The 18,692-nt window shown below is 29.9% G+C and overlaps 1 protein-coding gene across 1 annotated transcript; it reads left to right on the top strand.

Moving 5' to 3' along the window:
* Window positions 1–10,433: 10,433 nt before the first annotated feature.
* On the top strand, window positions 10,434–18,467 carry LOC114382306 (L-ascorbate oxidase-like). Its single transcript, XM_028341627.1, has 5 exons — window positions 10,434–10,820; window positions 11,010–11,102; window positions 11,828–12,040; window positions 13,990–14,184; window positions 17,419–18,467. Exons 1-5 carry the CDS (start codon window positions 10,548–10,550, stop codon window positions 18,373–18,375), a joined length of 1,731 nt encoding a protein of 576 aa, XP_028197428.1. The 5' UTR covers window positions 10,434–10,547; the 3' UTR covers window positions 18,376–18,467.
* The last annotated feature ends 225 nt before the right edge of the window (window positions 18,468–18,692 follow it).

Below are 18,692 nucleotides of genomic sequence, written 5' to 3'. Positions count from 1 at the left end.
GTGATTGATGATCACTATGAATGACAAATTCCTTGGAAACAAGGTAATGTTCCCAAGTTTGGAGGGCTTTTATTAAGGCATAAAGCTCTTTATCATAGGAGGGGTAGTTGAGGGTGACACTATGAAGTTTTTCACTAAAATAAGCAATAGGGTGCCCACCTTGTAACAATACAGCTCCAACTTCCACTCCAGAGGCATCACATTCTAGCTCAAAAGTTTTAGAAAAGTCAGGAAGAGCTAGAACAGGTGCCTTAGTAAGCTTTTCTTTGAGCAAAGCAAAGGCTTGCTCTTGTTTTTCACCCCAGGTAAATGCCACATTCTTCTTCACCAGCTCATTGAGAGGTGATGCAATTGTAGAGAAATTAGGAACGAATCTTCTATAGAAGCTTGCTAACCCATGAAAGCTCCTAATATCTCCCACACTTTTTGGGGTGGGCCATTCTTGGATGGCCTTGATTTTCTCAGGGTCCACTTGGACCCCATTTCTACCAACTACAAACCCTAAGAAAATTATATTATCTACACAAAAAGTACACTTCTCTATATTTGCATAGAAGGTGTTTTTCCTAAGGACTGAAAGAAATTGCTTGAGATGTCCTAAGTGATCATCTAGGCTCCTACTATACACTAAAATATCATCAAAATAAACAACTACAAATCTACCTATGAAATCCCTTAAGACATGATGCATAAGCCTCATAAAGGTGCTTGGTGCATTAGTGAGCCCAAAAGGCATCACTAGCCATTCATACAAACCAAACTTGGTCTTGAAAGCAGTTTTCCACTCATCACCCTTTTTCATCCTGATTTGGTGATAACCACTTTTAAGATCAATTTTTGAAAAGATATTGGCACCATGCAGCTCATCAAGCAAATCATCAAGGCTAGGAATGGGGTGCCTATACTTTACAGTGATGTTGTTGATGGCCCTGCAATCTGTACATATTCTCCACGGACCATCCTTTTTGGGCACCAACAACACTGGCACAGCACATGAGCTTAGGCTCTCTTGGACCCAGCCTTTCTCCAACAATTCTTTAACCTGAGACTCTATCTCCTTAGTCTCTTGAGGGTTAGTCCTATAGGCTGGCCTATTAGGAAGGCTTCCTCCTTGGACTAAATCTATTTGGTGTTCTATTCCCCTTAAAGGAGGTAGCCCAATGGGTATCTCTTTGGGAAATATATCACCAAATTCATGTAAGAGTTCTTGGACCTTTGGGGGTAAGGTCTCAAATGTAGGAATTGTGGCAGTGCTAAGGGATGTTTCCCTTGATAGGAGAAGGTAGAACGATTGTTTAAGAAGGAGTGCTATTTTAATATCACCTTTTGTTGCAAAATGATTTTTCTTCTTAGCAATCTTCTTGGAGGAATCATTTTCCTCTTTTTCCTTCCCCTTGGCCTTTGAAGACAATGCCTTACTATCCTTCTTTTTCTTTTGTTTTTCAAGTTTTTCTTCCTCATCCCTCTTATCTTTCATAGTTAGTTGATCTTTGGCCACCTGTGAAGGTGTTTGAGGATGCAACACAAATTTAGTGCCAAGATGGGTGAGGGTAATCTCATTAGTTAGGCCATTGTAAATGATCTTCCTATCAAATTGCCATGGCCTTCCTAAAAGAATATGTCCTGCCTCCATGAGAACTATATCACAATTAACTTCATCCTTATATGTCCTAATGGAGAAAGGTACCTTCACTTGTTGGTTAACTGTCATTTTCCCTTTCTCATTGAGCCATTGAAGTTTATAAGGTTTTGGGTGGGGAATGATAGTGAGGTTCAACTTGGAAACTAATCTTGTGCTACAACAATTGCAACAAGATCTACTATCCACAATGAGAGAACAAGTTTTATCTAAAATTTTGCATCTTATATGAAAGATTTTCTCTCTTTGGGATTGAGATAGATCACAAGACTGACCTCCAAGGAGCCTTCTAACCATTAAGAGGTCACCTTCTTCATGGGGGTAGACTTCCTCTAGACTCTTCACCCCTTACTTCATCTTCACTTCCACTAGAGGAAGGGCAAGAAGTCATCTCCTCTTGACTACTATAAATGTCTTGACTCCTCATGATCATGGTTTTCTTTGTGGGGCATTGAGAGGCAATGTGACCTCTCCCATGACATTTGAAGCATTTAATGTTGCTAGTCCTTTCTTGGGAACTAGTCTTAGGGGTGTATTTCTCTATGGTCTTACCCTTAAATAGAGTTGCAGATGTAGGGTGTCCTAGCTAGTCCTAGGTTAGTCCTAACGATATTAACATAATTTGAAGCTAGCACCGTAGCACTTTTTTTTTTTTTTTTTACAGAATTTACAAATTGCTGCAGAAAATGAGAGGAGGAACTAAGATGGTGTTGAAGATTAAATTGAGTGAACTATGTCTTTACAAAAGAAATAATTTGATTAGCCAAAGGAAGGGGGCATAGAAGATGGATCTGATTAAAAGATTGCATTTGTTTTGAAAAAAAGATTGCTCCCTCTCGATTCTTCAATTCTTCTCTGATTAATTTTCCTTTACTCGATCCACTTCTCTTAGCTTAGCCAGCATAACATATTCATTCACCCACCCTCTAGCTATCCAAAATCAATAGATACAATTGTTCAGTTTTATTATTAATTTATTTTCCTATTATGGAAATTTAACAACAAGCCATGAAAATGATGAAGTCGTCTAGGTTCAGACGAATCTGTGTGTTTTGTGACACCAGCCATGGCAAGAACCCCAGCTACCAACACGCTGCAATCCAACTCGCCAAACAACTTGTAATGTCACAACATACACTTCTCTATTATTATTTCTCTCTTCTTCAATTCAGACAAAATCATTTTTTTTTCTCCAATCACTTCTTCATTTATTTATTCTTTTTATCATTAGACCATATACTATTATACACAATGGAGATATAAATTGGATTAAATGATTAAGGAAAAAAAATAGAGGAGAGAAAGATAATGAATTCTATCTCTCCTTCTAACAAAATCAACATTTTAACAACTAATATTTATCAATAAAAGAAGACTATCACACAACTTATTTTGTCACCAATCAATTCTCTTCAAACTATGTACCAAATCAGAGTAATTCCTTTGGCTAATCAATTTGATTAATGGAACATGCAATAAATCATGAGTAAAAAGGAAACAGAAGGACTAAAGGGGGAATTCATACTAGAATAGCAAAAACTATTCTATGGTACTAAAGCCTGTTCAAGTCCCTATGATTTGCTGCAGATTAGTGTTGTGACTTGTGACACCAGAATTAATAACCCAAACTCAGCCATGTTGCAATCATGATTCTTGACAGTTATCTTGCTTGGTGGTCTTTGGAAAAAAATTCAAGAATGGGAAGGCAAATTTATTGCAAGAGGTGTTATATTGTCCATAGTATCCATATGTTTCCCATAGGCAGACATAGCATCTACAGCATTCATGTGCTTCTTTATTTCGCTTCCTAAATAAGTAATAGAAACTATTTTTCCCCGACAATATAAGGATCAAGATTGAAGCCTAATTTGATAGACGTGTCAAATGCATTATGTACATTATTCTTTTGGACTTCACTAAAAAACCTCCAGTTGTTCTTGAGAATATATAGATGGTAATTGTTCCCACTCCCAAACCTCTCTTCTATAACTTCGTACCCCATTGCCCAGAGGCTCTTCGCTATGCGAAGGTATGGGGGAGGGATATTGTACGCAGCCTTACCCTTGCATATGCAAAGAGATTGTTTCCGGATTCGAACCCATGACCAACAAGTCACCAAGGCACAACTTTACCGCTACAACAGGGCTCGCCCTCAAACCTCTCTTCTATATAGGAAAAAAAATGTACTCTAGGGCTGCACAATCCTAAATCCTTTCTCACAGTAAACGAAAAAAATGTTGGTTTCGAGGCCTCTGAATCTAAACCCATTCAGGGATTGCAGACTTCAAATTGTCGAGACTCGATCACTTCCACCGAATCTCAGGGCCTGGAACCAGCCACCAACAAAACTTACAATTAACAACCACACACAGTTTATTAAGGACACGCGTCATAACTACAAACATAACTATACCATGCACCATCAACCTTTAACCTTCTAGAAATCAAAGGATCCAAGAATCCTATCACATTGCAGTCAATGAAAAACATAACTATACCACGCATCATAAATTTGTGACTAATTTCCTATCACATTGCAGTCAATGAAAAGCAGTACATATTCTATATGACTTAATTTTTTGGGATATGACAAGAATAAAACTTGTCGCATGATGTTTTCGAGGAAAAATGGAACATATTAGAACCAGCAGGAGCACTTGCACTAACTGGAGCTGAGGCATACTGCAAGCATTATGAGCTCCAGGGGGAAAATATTATAGTAATAACCAGTGGAGCAAACATGAATTTTGATAAACTTCGGGTTGTAACTAAACTTGCTAATATTGGTCGTAAACAAGAGGTTGCGTTGGCAACTGTTATGGCAGAGGAGCTTGGAAGTTTCAAACAATTTTATGAATTAGTATGTCTGCTACTTTACCACTATGTCTATAAGTGTTCTTCATGTTTGTACTTATTTTCTATCTTGTCTGGCAGGTGGGGCAGATGAACGTCACAAAATTCAAATATAGATGTAACTCGAATGAGAAGGCAGTTGTCCTTTACAAGTGAAATCATAAAATTGCCTAATCATTTTTTCTTTATCCATTGTCAATCAATTTTTAAAAAGCAATATGTTGCCTAAATATTGACATCTCTCTGTCCCAATTTATTAGTGTTCATTGACTATCATTTTCTCAAGTGCAAATATTTGTTAACAACTTGTATTATGTCAAGGTGGGCCATAGTATTTGTTGTCTCAATTGTATTTGCATGCAGTGTTGGGGTTCACACAGCCTCCGAGCTGCGAGCAATTCAAGAAAGGATGGAATCTTCTCAGCTCAAAACTTACAATCTCATAGAAAGTAAAGTTAAGTTATATGAAGTGTAGTGGGGACATGCATGAATTTTATTTTGGTTTGGTTTTCAAATGATCCCAAGAACAGGCACTTAAAAGAGTTTGAAGGAGCTTTCAAGTTAAGTCCTATAGAATACATCTTGAAGCAATGTATAAATTAGTGATCAATATTTGTTTATTGAACACACTTCGCACAAAAACAAGAGAAAACCTCAATACAATGAAAACATATAATAACATAAAAAAGTTCAATCTTAAATGTCTCAATGTCTTGTTTTAACAACAACTAAATTCTTAAATTGATAAGATTTTCTCACTCTAAAGAAGAACAAGACAAAAACAACAGGAAGATCATAAACAACTAGTAAATAACATTTAGACAGATCATTCATACGAAACACAGAATCTGCGCACGAACAAGGCACAATAAGAATTAGAAATTCCAGCACAAACTACATATCATATGAAAATAGACAAGAAATAAATGAACACCGTGATTTCTAGATCTACGCCTTATTACGCTTAGATTGAACAATAAAGATAGAGATAGAAATAATAATCGTAGGAATAATGAAAAATGAACCATCTATTTGAAAAGTGCATTGGTGGAGGCGAGAACTGACCTTGCTTGTGACCGACACCTTTTTCGGAATAATGCAGAGGGAGAAACTGTTGCAAGAGAGAGAGAAGAGTGAAAAACTTTGCAAGAATGAAGGAGTGAGAGAGAACCTATCGAAATCCTAACACAATCACCTTTTTTTTCTTCTTCCTTTCCGATGCAGTCACCAAAAACCACCGCCGGCAGCTGAACAAGTGCGAAGGTTTCCGGGAGAAGTTGTTGCAAGAGAGAGAACAAAGGATTTCGAAAGAAGTTGTTGCAAGAGAATGAAGGAGCCAGAGAATGAATGATTTCGGGAGAAGCTACATCAGAAAAGAATTTCAAATTCTTTCATAAAATGAAAGAATTTAAAATGCTAATATTTAAGTTAACTAATAAAATGAAAGAATTTCAAATCCTCAAATTTCAATTTCTTTCTAAATTTTTATCCAAACATCTTATTTAATTGAAAAGTAATTAAAATCCTTTAAAAAATTGAATTACCCTATTAAATTTCTCTATCCAAACATACTCTAAATTATTAAATCCTTCATGCCATAATATCATTATTTATCATAATGAAATATTCTGTGTCTTGTGTTACGCTTTTAATTATGTGATATTGCTTTAAGTTGATTTGAAGTTTGATAGATTTTAATTGGTTGAAAAATATCCTCCAATTTAATCCATGGAGCTACGACTTAGTTGTTCGAGTTTTAAAGGTAAGTATTGAGTTTATATTGCTTGACAATAAAAACTACCAAATTACAATAAATCTGAATTGCTAGGCTTTGTATGACGTGAATTGTTTTTATTTTGTTAATCGTGTTAAAAGATTATGGCTTTGAGTTATTAAGTTAAAATATTGTCTATTCTTTTTTTTTTTTTATTACTGTTATGACTTGATCCTCATGAACTTACTCAAAGTTTTATGGGCTATCATCATTTGCATAAATGTCTTAGTCAAGCCTAATTTGTTAGTGATTATCACCCGTGTGAAATGATGCAATAATTTATTTAGTCACAACTTGGTATTACTTTTTATCCATCTTATTATGTTTGAATTTATAGTTTAGGAGAGATGAGTTCATCTTAGTCTTGTGTTCATAAATTGAAGTGCATCTGAATATCTTAAAATTTTTGACTATTTTTATTGACAAATTAATGATAAGGAAATGGAGGCAAGGATCGTCCATTGCCTGACCTTTAGTTTAATGCATGTATGATGATATCAAGATTGTGAAATGATGACTTCTCCGTTTGGTTTGTTCAGGACAATTCTTGTCAAATCTGGTGACACGAATAACATTTAATTTTTTTTTTTATGATTTTTCAATCTATTTGGCATTTTTTTAATTTAATATGTTCAATGACACTCTTTATTTCTAAAACTTGAATTATAATATTTCATTTAGGTGAACTTATAGTTTGATGTGTTCACCAATTCATAAATTAAGTTATGCTCATAAAGTTAAATTGAGTATAGAATTAAAGGTTATGACTTTATTGATGTATAAATTTTATTATGCTTTTTGAACATATTATTATAGTTCTTATGTATTTAATTATCAATGAGTATAAGCTTGTGCTCCCAGCTATGCTTTCTTTAAATTATTTATCCATAATAGCATGGTTGTATTGGTTGTTTTATGTTGTAGTGTGCATATTGAATTATTCATATGCAATCTATTAGAATTCCTAAATAAGCAACTCATGTTGTTCCATATCAATGTATCATGATAGTTATAATATTCTCAATGGCACAAGCACATAAGGTCGTGCTATGCATGTACGCACAAAGTTTCATAAATTATTTCTTATATATTAATGAAAGTTTGGCTAGGTTCGAAGCATGATAAAATATGTCATTATATTGAGAATTCTATATTATTGATTGAAAACTTTATTTTTTTCAAAGGAGATTCTGGACATTGTCATATATACTAAACAGAAATATCACATTCATGATTTGTATTGCACTCATGGTATTCTTTGATTCATAATTCTTTTATTGTACTCGATTATCCTAATAAAGGAGGACATGCATATTAATTTATTCCAGCAGGTGAGAGCATCTTTCTCTCTAAAAATAATGCGTAGTACACTTTAACCCTCCTCTTCCTAACTACTATCCAGCACTACCTAACTAGTATGTTTATAATTTTGATTTCGTTATTATTTTTTTAACAGTTTCCGCTCCCGAAGTCTAGTCAATGGGAAGAATATTCAAATGGGGTATGCTGCTGTTTCCGTGTATTTTATGATTTTTTAAGCATCTCAACATAAAATATCTAGATCGAATAAGAGCATGTGATAATGGAGCTTCAATTATATATAAAACGACTTTTGAACTATTTTTAGAGTTTCATTTTTGTATAGACATAATTATTAAAATGGCCCATTTGTTTATTAATATGTTCAATTATTATTTTGAGTGGTTTCATTCCATGGTTGGTGGACTTTGCTTTTTACACATGTTTATTCTTCTCTCTCTCTCTCTTGTTTCCATGTCTCTAGTGTATGAGACAAGCTGACAAAGCCTAGCCTCTATTATAATCATATAATTGAATAATAGGAAATTTGAATGATCAATGGCGTTAAAAAAATAAATGCACAAATTCTATTTTATTAATTCTATGAAAGTTAAAAGTACAATGTATAAGCTAATGACTGACCATTTCTATCCGTATATCCATCTTATATATAAAATAATGTAATAATTATATAAAAAAATTAAGTGTAATAGACTAATTAATAGCATATGTATTTAATGTTACTAATATAGTATACATAAATATTAAATATTATTGTTCATTATATTTATTAAATATAATATATGTACTAAATTTAATAAATATAATACATGCTTACAAATATATGATTTTCATATGAATTAAGACATTAAAAATCAGTTATAAAATAAAATTTTATGATTGCAAAATTTATACCCCCACACACATTTTAAATATCAAAAGTCAAATTATAATTTATCTCTTAGTTTTAATTTCTCATTATTATTTTAAATAATATTATAAGTTAGTCTAAATTTAATTATATATTAAACAATTATTATTTTTAATATGTATAGAATTAAATTTTCTTTTATCTCATGGGAATCAAAGAAAATGTGAAAAGATTTATAATAACTCGCACATCTTATTCAATAAATTGAGTTAAATCTTCTTGACATGTACTACATCATATTAATACCAACAATCAAATACGGTTTTATTTTTTTAACTTGACCTATTTAAATTTTTAATTAATATTTTTTAAAAAAATATATAGTTTAAAGTTTAAAACTTAAATGTTTATTAGTATTTTTAATTACTATGAGAATTTATTTATTAGATATAATAAAAAATAAAATTTAATAATATTATTAAATATTATATTATATAACATAATATATTTATCAAAAATATATATTTAATAAAATTATTATATTAAATTTATATTAAAATAAAATAATTATTGCTTAAATTAGTACCAAAATATACATCTATAATAAAATGTACGTTAATTTTTTTATTCTGTCATTATTTTAAAAACATTTTATAAATAAATAAAAATTATTTTAAATTTAATTATATGAGAAAAAAATTATTATTGTTCGTAAAAAAATTGGTCAAATTAAAAAACATATATTTGACTGAAGGTATTAATGTAATATATTTATATTAATATATAAAAACATCTTTTTTCTATATATAATGTCATTTATTTTTTATTAAGTAAATATACAATTATCTTCTATAATTTTATTAAATATTATATTTTAAAAGATGATATATGCATAAAATATATATTATTAAATGAATTAATTTTAATATAAAAATACCTATAGTATCAGAAAAATGTTATTAATAAGAAAAAATTATAAATTTATAAAATCTTTATTCTTTAACATTTTTTTTCATCATTTTCAAATAAAACTCTGTGCAACACAGAACACAACTAATATATCTAATAGTAAACTAAAAATGCACTAAGCAGCCGAAAATAGAATGATACGTACTTCAATAAGTATTTTTAATTCTTTAATAAGTATTTTTATTTATTCTATTTTTTTCCAATAATTGTGATATTACAAGTTGCGAGTGATACGTACTTTGTTTTATGTTTGCTTTAAAACATCTACATTATTGATATATATTTAATAAATTTATTTACAAATTGAAAAATAAATATTTTTTAATTTATATACACAAACTAATTTTTCAAAAATACTTTTATGAAATAAGTTTAGTTTATAGTTTTTATATGGCTTAAATATTCTAATAAATGCTTAAATTTTATATTTGCTTCTTAATAAAAAGAATATTTTTGCTTTATGGTAAAGTAAAAAATTTATTTTCGGTCGTTAATAAATTTTTTAGTTCCTGATAAAATAATTTTATTTGTTATTAGTATTTTTAAAAAAGACTAATAACAGATGTCAAGGAAAAAACATAAAATTCATTAATTTTTTAGAGACTAAAAAAAGTAACAAAAATAAAAATGAATTATTATTTTATTATAAATTTAATACAGAAAACAAATATAAAATTTATGAGAGATAAAAACGTATTTTAACCTTTTTATATTTAAAGAAATCAGTTCCCTGAGATTATAAACAATGACTTCCTTGTATTATTGCTTTGTCAACTTGCTTTTGCGAGAGATGGCCAGCAATTATGTATTATGGTTCAAGCGCTTTTGATAAAAATCCAAACCTAATAATTTTTTAGTTTAAACAAATAATTATACGAAGAAACTAGTCGATACATTAAAAAAATAAGTTGCACGCGGTATTTTGGAAGATTAATATAATCAAAAAACAACTCAGCAAGCACGATGTGAAATCACAAATCACCTTTTCCCTCCCTCCCTCTCTCTATATAAGCACACCTAGGCAATGGTGCCACCATCTTCTACTAATTCCTTTATTCTTATATCTATATTTCAGTTCATTTTGTTCTCCAATAATTTCTTCTGCTACTTTAGAGACCTTGCTGCAAAGGTTCTCTCTTAGCATGGTAACAATGGGTTTGAAAGCACTTTTTGTTTGGTGCATAATATGGTTGGCGTTTGCACAGTTGTCACTAGGAGGAAGAGTGAGGCATTACAAGTTTGATGTGGAGTACATGATCAGAAAGCCAGATTGCTTGGAACACGTTGTGATGGGAATCAACGGCCAGTTTCCAGGCCCAACTATTAGGGCTGAAGTTGGTGACATCCTTGACATTGCTCTCACCAACAAGCTTTTCACCGAGGGAACTGTTATTCACTGGCATGGAATCAGACAGGTTCTTTTCTTCACTCGCTTTTTGTGTAGAAATATCAAATATTAGTGTTTACATTGTATTATCATATAAGGGTCCAGCTCAGTTAATCAATGTAATATCAAATATATCAAGAAAAATATAGTTTTACTATGCCTAGTGCTGACGACCTAAAATGCCTTATTATTGATTTTTGTTCTTTTGGTTATGCAGGTTGGAACTCCTTGGGCAGATGGTACTGCTGCCATCTCACAGTGTGCAATAAACCCAGGAGAGACTTTTCAGTACAGGTTTACAGTTGACAGGGTAATTACATTTCTCTCTCATTTTGTTTTTTAAATTTTAATCCTTGTTAAGAAGACACAATAGGCTTCAAGTCATGTAAGATTGGTTGAGTCAAAGAAAAAAAAATCAAATTACAAATTTTATAATCTCCTTTTCACTTGAATCAAGGCATTTGTCATTTCTATTTTCAGTTATAGAGAAAAAACAGTGCTGATTGATTTCCCGTGTCCTATCCTTTGATATTTGAGTCCAGAGTTTTGTTTGTTTCAAAGAAATGAAAATAAGAAGGGAGAAAAGATTTTAAAATTTGAATTGAACAAAAAATAAGAAGAAAAGAATATTTCTAAAAATTTACTTTTGTTGTTTTTTTATATATTTTTATCAAATAGAAATATATATCTATTGGGATCTAAAATTTTCTGCAACTTATCACATTTGAAATATTGTCTGCTTTAGTTTTCTGTGAGTCTTTGCATATTTGTTCTTAAAAGGTGTCTGTTGGTTAATCGAGAAGAATATTATAAACTGTTTTTTACTTTGATTTTTAAGTAATGTGAAATTCTTTAATTGGTGTACATGAAAACATTATCCCTGCTATTTCTTATTATTTTCTTTTCTCTCGTCTAAATAGAGACCACAAGAGGCATGTCCGGCAATGATTTCTCTTTTGGTGGTTTCTGTGTGTGTTTTATGCATTTGTTGTTCTCTCGTGTAATGATGTATTCATGGGTTTTTCTATGGTGCAGCCTGGTACATATTTCTATCATGGACACCATGGTATGCAAAGATCAGCTGGGTTATATGGTTCATTGATAGTAGATTTGCCAAAGGGACAAAACGAACCGTTTCCTTACGATGGTGAATTTAACCTCCTTCTTAGTGATTTGTGGCACACCAGCTCACATGAACAAGAAGTTGGCCTCTCTTCCAAACCATTCAAGTGGATTGGTGAAGCTCAGGTAATTTCATTAAACAGAAATGTCACTATTACTTTTTCAATAATTAAAGAGAAAATAAAAAATAACCTTCACACTAGACATTAATTTTGTTTTGAATAATATTACTTACATGATGTGTTGAAAAATATTTATATGTATGTAGAGTATGTTTATTTCCACGCTGTCAGCAATTTTTTTTCAATAAAAAATGTTATCTTTTACTTTTGTGTTATTTTCAAGGTTATCTTAACTTTAACACTAGACAAAATGTAAAAGATAACCTTCACACAAGTATTATTTTCCATTTTTTAAGAGGCATTCGATCTCAAGGTTTAGGAATGAACCAATTGAAACAACTCATCTTAACTTTTTGACTTACCTCCCACATGTGACAGAAATAAAAATAGTATATTGGGATATAAAAGATACATTTTCCAGATTGAAATCATATCAAATTCTGCAAAGTAGCTTAGAAAAGCCTGCACACGTGTCCCATCTGGGCAAGTGGTGTTGGATTTTTATAATAGGGGCATCTTTGAAATCTTCAATCTACTACTTTTTTCTTTTCTTTTCTAACACATATTTCAAGACAATCGAGTTTAACCCTATGCTTGATTCAGGAAAAAGAAAACAGGAAGACTGAGAAAATTTTCAATTATAAATTAAAAAAAAGATTTTTATTTTAAAAGATTTTTTTCTTTCTTCTTTCATTTTAATAATTAAATAAAAATTCACCTATTTATTTTTTCTCTTTTTAATATTTTCATCTCGTTCAAGCATATTATAAGTTTACTTAAAAAGTAATTAATCATTTTTTATTTTTCTGTTGTAATGTCTATATTTTAGTATGAAACGCATTTGCCTGTCTCTTTGTTTTAAATAAAACTTCAGTGTTTGAATGATAATACTCCATGGCTTAGCTGTTTGTAATTCCCTTAAAAAAAATTTGTAATTGCCACCAAGAGAAATAATCTAATTTGTGTTTTAAAATTAAATCTCAATTAAGTTTACAGTAAGAATTTTGTTAGTTTTTAATCTTAAAAAAAAATCACAAGCAAGAATAAATAAATTCAAACTCGTTATTTAGTCAGTATTTAACATTGTTACTCTTTTGTCTTTCGGGATAGTGTGAAATTTTTTTTTATACTATAATAAAATGAGTTTAGGCTTGGAAGTTAACTTAGGCTTTCAAATTTTCAAAAATCACTTATAAAGGTATAGACATTAAGATATCCTTTTTCTACTTACACATATCGACTCTATATATTTACTGTTTCATTATTTAAATATTGAATAATTAATGTCATATTTAATATTGTATTTTTTTTTCTATATTTAAAAAAACGAAAATTAAAAGTTGCCTGGTTTTAATTATTAAAAGAAAATATTTTCCGTACAATAACTCAATTATAACAAAAATAGTTCAACTTTTCCTTACTATTGTATTGTCAGTAAAAAATGGACAGGAACATATAGTCATGTTACAATATTTTGTTTTACAATTAAGCTTTAAGTATTTCACCTAAAAGAAAAGTAAGCTTTAAGTTTATGTGTTGTAAAAAAAAGTTGATGTGTTGTCGAATTAATTCTTAATGATTTTATTTTATAACTAGATTCTACAAAATATACAAAAGTTATCAAACTTTTTTAAAGTCGTTTCTTGATATGTCAAACTTTTAAATTATTAATTGATTACATGACAAAATCTAAAATAACTGATAGCATGCAATGACCATGATTACTTTGAAAAAAAGAAATCTAAAGGACTATCTTTAAGTGTGGAATTTTCTGGTGCATTACGCGTTAATAGTAGCTTTTTATTGATTGTAAAGAGAGAAAGAAAAGAAACATACATTGATACAAAGGAAAAGTAGCATACACACTTAACTAATTTTCCTTAATTGTCGGGTAGCTTTTAGCATCTCACTTTCACCTTTTTCTCACCCTTTACTCATTTTTCCAATTTGTAGACTCTGCTCATCAATGGAAGAGGGCAATTCAATTGTTCTCTTGCATCTAAATTCATCAACACAACCCTACCCCAGTGCCAACTTAAAGGTGGTGAAGAGTGTGCCCCTCAGATTCTTCATGTGGAGCCAAACAAGACATACAGGATCAGGATTGCTAGCACCACTGCCCTAGCTTCACTCAACTTAGCCATTTCGGTAAGTTCTATATGACCCTATATATAGCAGGTTGCATTTCATTAATTATCTATGTGTTATTTTACTCCTCTGTTTTTTAACTTTTTGGCCCTATTTCACATTTTATCACTTAATTTTTATTATTTTATAAATTTTATCACTTTTGAACTTTACTATTTAAGTTTTTATTTTGTGTGCATTTTATTGGTATTTACATGTTACTAAAAAAAATCATCATTTTTTAAGAAACAACATCATTTTGTTAATAATATAATAATAAAATGTGTAAAAATTGGAAATTTTAAAATTGGCAAAAAAAAACTTGGCCTGGATAGGAAAATTTGTAAAACAATAATAGTTGAGTGACAAAGTATGTAATTAATCCTTATTTTTTTGTTATCATTTCGGTTTTGTTCCAAATCTATTGTGTGTCCATTCAGCATGCCATTGTGGAAGTGTCATCACTTATACGCGTATGTGCATCTTAGTGACCCTTAGCTGTGTGATGTGGTTAATCTAAAATATTGTATTGCTATCACTTCCCGCTTAAAACCAAAAAGAAACCTATTGGAGAAATCCACGGTGATTTATTACATCTATTATTAATTGGTTGTTTACTAACAATAGAATAATTTAGGTGTTAATTAATGTATGGAAAACATGACTAATGCGTCAACAAAGTTGGAAAATGATATTTCATATATCTTTCATATAATAAAGAAAGATGGTTTCAACGGTATATATCTTTCATATATATATATATATATATATATATATATATATATATATATATAGACTCACTTACTTTAAAAGTAAATTTTTTAAGTTTTTTATTTTATTTTTTTATATAATGTAGTAAGAAATTAATTTTAATTATTATATCTTAAGAAAATAAATGATAAAAAAATAACTTAAAAGAACTATTCTTAAAAGTAAGTAAATTAGTAAATTTCTCATGTTAGCCTTATATATATATATATATATATATATATATATATATATAATAGATGTGGAAATCCGTGACTTTTTTGTGTTAGCCCAATTAGACCGTTGTATGTAAGAAGACTTTTTTTTTTAAAGTATATATCCGAAGACTCTGATTGAGGACATAAAAACTAGAAATTTGATAAAATATAGTTGCACTCTTATTTATTTTATTTATATATGTAGAAAAATAAAAAATTATATTTTTTTAAAAATGGATTAAATCTTAAATATACACTAAAAAATATGAAGTAGTATTATTGTCGAAAAATAACTGCTCTACATACCTTAGTCTTTTATATTAAAGTATTGTTAAGGTAATGACAGAAAAAAAACTTAAAAAAGAAAGTGCCAATGACATTAAAATCGGGATGGTAGCTAGAAAGGAAACTATCTTAATTATGAAGAAACATATATTAAATACTTGCAGAAAATGTAAAAGTAGAGATAATTATAGATAATGTTACAAAATAGCGGCAATGATTTGCTCTCGAAATAATTAACGTTGTTTGGATATTTGAATCACAATGTATCTAAGTGGACTCACTGCGTTGTCGTTCTCCAGAACGCTTGCAAAATCGGAGGGTTTAGGGGGTTTGCTAGACCCCGATACTCAATCTAATTAAAATTTTATAGATTAGATTAGATTGGGTTTAAGTATTTTTTTTTACAAATTCAACCTGATTTAATTTAAATATAGATATGTTGGATCGGGTTAAATTAATTAGATATGAATATTTAAAAATATTTTTATTTTTTAAAGATATTTTTTAGAATAATAATTTGTTTTGGTTTAAAGCTCTGAAGTATATATGATTAAATATACTCAAAAGAAATTTATTTGTAAAAATATTTGACTAATATAATTGATAATTTCAATATTAATATGATATTTTTATTTTAGATAATAATAAAATATGATATTGATGTGTGAAAATATAAATAAAGTTAAAATAAAGATTAAAATAACTTTAAAAAAATAATTAGTGATTTAATTTAATTATTTAATAAATTATGTGAGTTAAAATTAAAAATTTATTTTGTATTTAATAATAAATTTGTATATAATAAATTAAATTATATGATATGAATTGAGTTAAATGGAGTTAAAAAAAACTAAAATCTATTATCCAATCCGTTATGGATTAATTTTAAAGAAATAAATTATTTAAATTTAAAAGATTTAAAACATATTTAAATCAAGAAAATAAATAGACACTCTAAATATTATTAGACACTTAGGTGAGAGAAGAAGAAAAAATAGAAAAAAAATATAGATATTATAGAATTTAAGATGTAACATAAAGATAAAATGAAATGTGTCAGTATAATATTTGAAATAAATGGCTAATATAAAAATAATAGGAAAACGAAAACAAAATTATCACTCATTGAGATTCCACTGGCTTGGTAATGGTAGGACCCAGCACGTCGTGAAAGGACGAAAGGTTTTTTTTTTTTTTCTGAATGAAAGGACGAAAGGGTTGTGGCCAGTGATTTGATGATTACGTACCCAATGCTATCATGGTAATAAGGTATTAGTCAAGTTTCGCACATTGGCACGTCAATTATCTGGCCAACTCAGTTGACATTTGAAATTGAGCACTTATTTTCGTATATACCTCAATTTTTGAGATGTATGAACAAGAATAAAAAAAAAGAAATTGCAAAAAAATGATAAATATATTAAATAATGAGAAATAATTAAATATTATTTTATTTTGAAATGATTAGCCTAGAGAAAAGAGAGAAATAGAAAAAAAAAGTAATAGTAGAAAGAGAAAATTGCAAATGTGATAAATGATATAAAAAAGAAAGATAGAAATAGAATAACCTAAAAGTAAAAAGGAAAAGAAAGTAAGCGTATGTATATAATAAATCCTAAGTGACTGATATGATGAGAAGAAGAAAAGAGATAAAAAGAAGATAAAATAGAAAAAAAGGATGAAAAATGTAAATTCTTTGGAAATAAACAATATTATTTCTTTATAAATCATCTGAATCAAATAAGCGCTTTGAGAAAGTCCTCACCAATTTAATCAAATCTTATTTTCCTTCTTTTACAACTTATGGCAAATACGCATTCTTATTCTTAGAGAAAACCCATGAACTTTTTTTTTACCATCAAGTTAATCTTATAATTTTTTACTTTAACACATTCTTATATAAATATTGTTTCTTCGATTATAAATTTGCTTAACAAGAAATTAAATCACTGTTCATTTTCATGCATCAATTAATATTACCAAGTAATTTCTTTATGTGATGCAGAATCACAAACTTGTAGTTGTGGAAGCTGATGGAAATTATGTTACACCATTTGCGGTTGATGATATTGACATCTACTCTGGTGAGAGCTACTCAGTGCTCCTTCGCACGGACCAAGATCCAAACAAAAATTATTGGCTTTCAATTGGGGTGAGAGGAAGAAAGCCCAATACCCCTCAAGGCCTAACGATTCTAAACTATAAGCCTATATCTGCTTCAGTTTTTCCAACTTTTCCACCACCCATCACACCTCTTTGGAATGATTTTGAGCGTAGCAAAGCATTCACCAAGAAAATCATTGCCAAAATGGGGACCCCACAACCTCCAAAACGGTCCGACCGTACAATTTTCCTCCTTAACACCCAAAATCGGGTTGATGGGTTCACCAAATGGGCCATTAACAATGTGTCCCTAACATTGCCACCAACCCCTTACTTGGGTTCTATCAAGTTCAAAATAAAGAATGCCTTTGACAAAACACCCCCACCAGTTACCTTCCCACAAGATTATGACATCTTTAACCCTCCCGTGAACCCTAATGCATCTATTGGCAATGGGGTGTACATGTTCAACCTTAATGAAGTTGTTGATGTGATCTTGCAAAATGCAAACCAATTATCTGGGAGTGGTAGTGAGATTCACCCTTGGCACTTGCATGGGCATGACTTTTGGATTTTGGGGTATGGAGAAGGGAAATTCAAATCAGGTGATGAGAAGAAATTTAATTTGACACATGCACCGCTGAGAAACACTGCAGTAATATTTCCATATGGTTGGACTGCTTTGAGGTTTAAGGCTGATAACCCAGGAGTTTGGGCTTTCCATTGCCACATTGAACCCCATTTGCACATGGGAATGGGTGTGATTTTTGCTGAGGCTGTTCAAAAAGTTGGGAAAATCCCAAGAGATGCACTAACTTGCGGGCTTACAGGAAAGATGCTAGGAAATAGACACTATTGAAACTAGCCACAATACACACATCAAAAGAATGTTGAATAGTGTTTATTTGATTAAAATTTGAATGTTGAATTGATATTATGTTTTAATTTTACATTTTTAAATTTTATATATATATATATATATATATATGTGTGTGTGTGGAGAATTTGTTAATGTAGACCTATCTTTTTTTTTTTTTGAAAGTGTATGTTAACAAACTATAACTACAATTGTTCTTAATATACTTCTAAGTGCAAATTGCTAGCGTTTACCTTTGAAAAAACAAGTGTAAGTTTACCGATACTTGTGGGATTTAGTGTATGACAAACTATAATTAC

The sequence above is a fragment of the Glycine soja genome, chromosome 13, assembly GCF_004193775.1.
Source record: "Glycine soja cultivar W05 chromosome 13, ASM419377v2, whole genome shotgun sequence".
Classification (NCBI taxonomy): Eukaryota; Viridiplantae; Streptophyta; class Magnoliopsida; order Fabales; family Fabaceae; genus Glycine; species Glycine soja.
Note: the sequence above shows the minus strand (reverse complement) of the source record. Positions and strands in the feature narration are given on the sequence as shown.